Source organism: Dryas octopetala, chromosome 1 (genome assembly GCF_963921425.1).
Source record: "Dryas octopetala chromosome 1, drDryOcto1.1, whole genome shotgun sequence".
Lineage (NCBI taxonomy): Eukaryota > Viridiplantae > Streptophyta > Magnoliopsida > Rosales > Rosaceae > Dryas > Dryas octopetala.
The window spans coordinates 31,225,068-31,230,491 of record NC_141366.1 but is presented as its reverse complement, the minus strand read 5'-3'; the positions used below and the strand labels follow the sequence as shown (position 1 = coordinate 31,230,491).

Sequence of the window (5,424 nt, the reverse complement as noted above, 5' to 3'; positions counted from 1 at the left end):
TAGATCATAGAATGTATACTTCCATGAGAGGAGGTTTTTTTACAAGTCCAGAAATGCAGACAAGAAACAAGGCGTCTAGTTGTCGTTGAGCTTCTCAAGTTTTCAGAAAGATACTAAACTTGCTAGTTGCTTCATTCATTCCTTTACATAACTACTGAGGAATCTTCTACAAAATTTTAGATATTGGGTTCTGGTATCTTATGGGTTTGGTGTCTTACATTACAACCTTGATCATCATATCATATGGCTTTGGTGTCTTTCCCTACCAGTGCCAACAGCATATACAGCACTAGACAAATTTCACATTCCCTTCAATTCATCTCTCATCAGTCAAGAAACACACATATTAGTCCTACCCTTTATAAAAATTCAAAGAAAACAGCTAATAATAATGTTTTTGGTAACTTAAAGATTTACAGAAGCTTCTCTTCCAGGCACAGAGACAGAGACAGAGACAGAGGGTTGTTGGTAGTGCCATTCAATGCTAAAATAAACTCAGAAGCAGCTGGAGATGATCGGAAGGATCCGCGAGCTCTGGAAACAGTTCTGAGACTTTACACTGCCATCAAGAACAAAAATATTCACCAATTGTCGGAGATAATAGGAGATGAATGCCAATGTGTCTGCAACTTGTTCTCAGCTATCCAACCCATCCAAGGGAAGAAGGTATATATATCTATTTATATCATTTTTAATGTTATGTTAAACAATGAAGATTCAAGGATCAGTTAGGTTTCTTTTCTTCTCTTACATTCCATATATGGTACTTTAATTTCTGTTGCAGCAAGTGTTGGATTTTTTCTCATATCTAATCCGAAGTTTGGGAAATAACATTGAATTTGTGGTACGACCTACATTGCATGATGGAATGAATGTGGGTATTCAGTGGAGCTTAGGTATGCTCTATGGAACCCTTTTAATTTGTCTTCAATATGCGTAGAGTTGTAGCTTCTTCATATAACTCTCTTCCTTCTCCATCCATGTCGATTGTCAACTACTTTATCTAAATCTGCAGAGTGGAACAAAACGCATGTCCCTCTAGGAAAGGGTTTTAGCTTCCATATATGCCAAGTCTATAAAGGGAAGGTCATAATAAGGTACACTTCAAGTTTGACTACTACTCCCTCTGCCTCTCACTTGGATTTGGATTTGCCCTTCTATCAAATAACACATATATGTTTTCTTTTCAGAAACGTCGAGATGTTCATGGAACCACTCCTCCATATTGAACCCCTTAGACTGGTAAGTTCTTGTTTCTTTTTCTTTTTAGTTTCGGTACAGAGACCTTAGAAATATGTCTGGTATTGTGTTTCTTGTGTTCTTTTTACTTTTGCAGAAAATGATGGGAATTATGACGGCTGTAATGGATAAGATGGGTTCTAATGCAGTGTTTAAGAGCAATGCAAACAGAGTTGTGTGGATTTTCCTCTTTTTGTTCATCAAGGTTGTCTTTATAATCGTTTTGAAGCTCCTCTTGCATTAAGCCTTTACCCAAAGGGCTCTGATTTTCTGTAATATTTTTATGTAAATAAGCAAATTCAATTCTTTCTCAACCGTGTGATGGGAATATGGTAAGGTTGATAAGAAAAAGTGCATAAATCAGATGGAGTAGTAGACCAAGCTTGGTTAACCATGTCGTTTCAAGTATGGGATAAGTTTGACTATCATTCTACAAGGACAGTACTGGTAATGAAACTGAAACCCTTGCACACTGTATTCACACTTTCCGGCCACCACGCCGTGTTGTGCAGGGAGCAGTGCACATGATGGACAAATTTAAAATGTCTGCATATATATACTATCCGAGAAGCAAATAAAGCAAGCCAAGCCGCAGTTAGATGTAAGAAGATACACAAGTTGTGGTTAGGACCAACACTTTCTGCCATATGAAAATAAAAACAACGGTCCTTAGTCCTTACAGGCTGTACAGAGTATTTATCATTCTGTCACAGTTTTAAGGTTAGGAGAAGATAACTAAAAAACTAAACCCCGAGAAATGGCATAAACCAAGAGCCCATAGCACATACACAGCAAGTCTAAATACAAAATAACCAAGACATGTAAATAAGCATATCACCTAACCACGTCAATACACTAAACAATAAATAAAGAAAATTAAAGGTTTTCCTATCTTTTCTACCATCAGAAGAGACCAGATGGCAAAGGTCCCATGCACCTGCAAAAGAATAAACAGACCATTCCATCACTTGTTTAGGACAATCAGTACATAAGCAGAAAAACTAAATTGTTGAAAAGCACATCAGCAGCAGTAAATAAGCTTTTACAAAAGCACATCAACAGTGACAGGTAAATAAACTAATCTAATACACTGGGAAGAGAGAGCAGACCCCAGTAGGCAAGACAGTTAGTTGGGGTTGTTTACATACACAATAAGCTGACAGTGCCAAGAATTTACTATATAATGTTTACTGTTTTGATAGTGCTATGGGGTTTTGGATTGGGGCAGCAGGCTAGATTGGTAAAAGATGCTATAACGAAATGGAGAATATTTATAGAGCAAAGTTGAGTTAAACCCAAACATTTTTTATTTTTCAGGTAAAAAATAAATAAGAAGGATTAACCATATTAAACTTATACTAACCAGTCAACACTACCATAAATCATGACCGTTTGAACAAATGATATCGAGCTAACATCCCTTCAATACCCAATGCAGAAATGCTTTCACATCCAAGAAGCTCATTGAGCTTTGCATCACATAATATCACCATAGTATTTAACGGATCCTACAAAAAGACAAGCAAAGCCACCATAAGTCTTAATTCCAAATGCACTATGATGGGAAGGAAAACCTCAAAACAAAGTGAGGTAGCACTTAAACAAGCATAAGAGTTGGGGAAAAATATAGCATTTATTCAGAAGAAATCAATCCAACTTGTTATTGATGATGGAATAACGGAGAAAAATACAATGACCCCAATAAAATAATCATCTTAGATCTATATGAGAGAGAAGGTACAAACTTGAGCACCTGGATACCTACCTCCAAATGGTTAACCTTGACATATTCCCAAACAAGTCGTATTGCCTCAGATTGGAGCATCTCCCTTCCTCCAAAACCCAAAAACTTTGCTAGTGCTTCAGATATTATTACAGTAGAGGAACCAGGTTCAGTACTATCAGTTGCAGACTCAACATCTAACTTCACTCGTTTAGCTTGACTTGACTCCTCTGCATATATACAGGAGAAAGATTATTAATTTAATCAAAGACATCATAGAAAATGCATTGCAATTTGCACAACAGATACATACTGTTAGGTCCAAGGGGTATAATATGTTTAGCTAGCAGCTTATTCATCTTGAACATGTCAGTGCAGTCTGTCTCAAATACCACACGCAAGGCATCGTCACAAATTATTTTTCTCTTGTTACTTGGATCTTGGAGGTTGTGTTTCCTTATGTATGCCCAAAGCTGTTTCACAATCTGAAATAAGCACAATAAAATTTAGTACTTACACAATCACACATCAAAATTTACTAGGAATCATTTAAGCCGCATCCATGGATGTAATAAGTTAGCACAAAAAGAGGATCTTGGTTGATTTGGGAACAATAACCTCAGTCCTTGGCAAGGCCGGTTCACCAACAACAGCCTGAAGCTCAGGTGAGACGCCACAGACTTTGTTTAGACCCCCTGGCCCACCTCTTCTTTTGATTCCAGTAGTTGGAGCACTGCAATAAAATTATGACGGGCACATGCCATGTCATTCACCAAAATTAGATTTTCAAAATTGCAACATCAAATAAAGCGGTGAATCCTAATAGATTACTTCAACTATCAAACAAGATAATAAGATTAAAGCTATGGGTGAATAAAAGGATAATGCTGCTTTCCAACTAGTTAATTCCCAAGACAGAGGAAACTATTAAAGTTTTAGCAAAGAAGAAGGATGTAACATAATTAAACTTTAAGCACCCACATAATCCTCCAAAGTTATGCAAAAATATTAATGCCCAGCTCAACCAAGACAAGCTAAACCAGCTCTTTAAGAGTGATTGAGACTCTTTACTGTTTCATTCATTGAAAACGAAACACAGTCAAGCTTTCTTTAATTAGAGCGAGAACACAACAGTAAGTAAATAGCTGTTGACCCATAATAGTCTGTATTTCAAATTTGGGAGTAGGGACACAAAATAGCAGTTTGACTTTTACATGAAAAATGATACGATAGCAAAAAGGTTAGAACTTTTCCAATTGAATAATAAAGAGGGTTTTTTTTTTTTGGGCAAAAATAATAAAGAGGGTTTAAACGCCAGTTTCCACATTTGTTACAAACAATTTTCAAATTTCTCATCCACACACAGAGGCACACCTCCAGTTTTGACCTTATTTTACCAAAAAAGGAAACTCATCAGAATAAACCAATAAAAATTGAAATAAAATTAATTGAAATACCAAAACGAGCACTAGCCTTAAAAATATGCAAATTAGAAGGAAACAGAAACAAAGTACAAATCTTTAAAGCCCCCTCTTAACGAAATTAGACTCTATAAATGGGCACCATTTTAATTTTGTAAAAATTCAATATTTGCAATGTAAACGAAAAGAAAACCCTAAAAAACCACCATTTCTGATTTGAAATGTAAAAGACAAAAAAGGCCAAACCTCTCTTTGGCCGTTTCGGGGGCCACCGAAGGCGGGGGGGCATTTTGGGCAAAGACCTCGGGCTTGGCAGTGAGCTGCTGCTGCTGCTGCTGCTGCTGCTGCGGCTGCTGCTGCGGCTGCGGTGGCTGAACCTGAGGCCGTAGCTGCTGGGGCGGCGGCTGGTAGCTGTGGAGGGCAAAATGGGGAGGGAATTGTTGGGGGAGGAATTGATGAGGGTGGTGGTGAGGGTTGAGGTTGGGGTGGAGGGCAAAATGGTCTTTTGGGGGTTGCGGTTGGGCGTAGGGGCGGAGGAGGAAGTTGATCTGGTCCCGAATGAAGGCAGCCTTGTGGGACAGGTCTAACCCTAGCTTGGCCTCCAGCTGCTGAACGACGCCGTTTACAGAGGTCACGTCGTTAGGCCCCGATTGACGGAGCACAGTCTCCACCCCTTCCGCTATTTCTTGGTCCGACACCATCGTCGTCATACCTACATATATTATTAACAGAATAAACGGACACCCTCTCTCTCTATCTCAGTCCCTGCTCTCTCTGTCTGGCTCTGTCTCTCTCTCTCTCTCTCTCTCTCTCTCTCTCTCTCTTCCTCTCTCTGTCTCTCTCTACTCTCAACATCTCTCTCTTTATAATGCTGAAATGACGAAAATGTCCCTTTTGTGTTTTTGTTTTTTTTTTGTGAAAATGCAGTAACGCCCATAGCTCTTAAGTCTTATCCACTGAGCTGTTGAGGTAAAATAGGAAAAATACCTCTTTCTTCCTCCCACTCTGCAACGTCCGTTCATCAAAGGACGAAATTGCCCT

The 5,424-nt window shown here is 38.6% G+C and overlaps 2 protein-coding genes across 2 annotated transcripts; one reads left to right on the top strand and one right to left on the bottom strand.

Moving 5' to 3' along the window:
• The first annotated feature begins 243 nt into the window (after positions 1 to 243).
• LOC147299753 (uncharacterized) lies at positions 244 to 1,483 on the top strand. The gene is made up of 5 exons (XM_086232163.1): positions 244 to 666; positions 785 to 896; positions 1,016 to 1,097; positions 1,191 to 1,242; positions 1,337 to 1,483. Exons 1-5 carry the CDS (start codon positions 244 to 246, stop codon positions 1,481 to 1,483), a joined length of 816 nt encoding a protein of 271 aa, XP_086088289.1.
• A 325-nt stretch (positions 1,484 to 1,808) lies between these two features.
• LOC147299752 (SWIB complex BAF60b domain-containing protein) lies at positions 1,809 to 5,197 on the bottom strand. The gene is made up of 6 exons (XM_086252275.1): positions 4,630 to 5,197; positions 3,581 to 3,695; positions 3,276 to 3,447; positions 3,005 to 3,192; positions 2,603 to 2,747; positions 1,809 to 2,176 (listed from the first exon to the last, which is right to left on the bottom strand). Exons 1-5 carry the CDS (start codon positions 5,091 to 5,093, stop codon positions 2,622 to 2,624), a joined length of 1,065 nt encoding a protein of 354 aa, XP_086108401.1. The 5' UTR covers positions 5,094 to 5,197; the 3' UTR covers positions 1,809 to 2,176; positions 2,603 to 2,621.
• Between the last annotated feature and the right edge of the window lie 227 nt (positions 5,198 to 5,424).

Coding starts and splice junctions, on each gene's coding strand:
- LOC147299752 (XM_086252275.1), bottom strand. CDS start 5,093: ATGACGACGATGGTGTCGGACCAAGAAATAGCGGAAGGGGTGGAGACT. Junction 3,696..4,629: donor CCCGAAACGGCCAAAGAGAG/GTTTGGCCTTTT, acceptor ATTTTATTGCAG/TGCTCCAACTACTGGAATCA. Junction 3,193..3,275: donor TATACCCCTTGGACCTAACA/GTATGTATCTGT, acceptor GTATATATGCAG/AGGAGTCAAGTCAAGCTAAA.
- LOC147299753 (XM_086232163.1), top strand. CDS start 244: ATGGCTTTGGTGTCTTTCCCTACCAGTGCCAACAGCATATACAGCACT. Junction 667..784: donor AACCCATCCAAGGGAAGAAG/GTATATATATCT, acceptor TTTCTGTTGCAG/CAAGTGTTGGATTTTTTCTC. Junction 897..1,015: donor GGGTATTCAGTGGAGCTTAG/GTATGCTCTATG, acceptor CTAAATCTGCAG/AGTGGAACAAAACGCATGTC.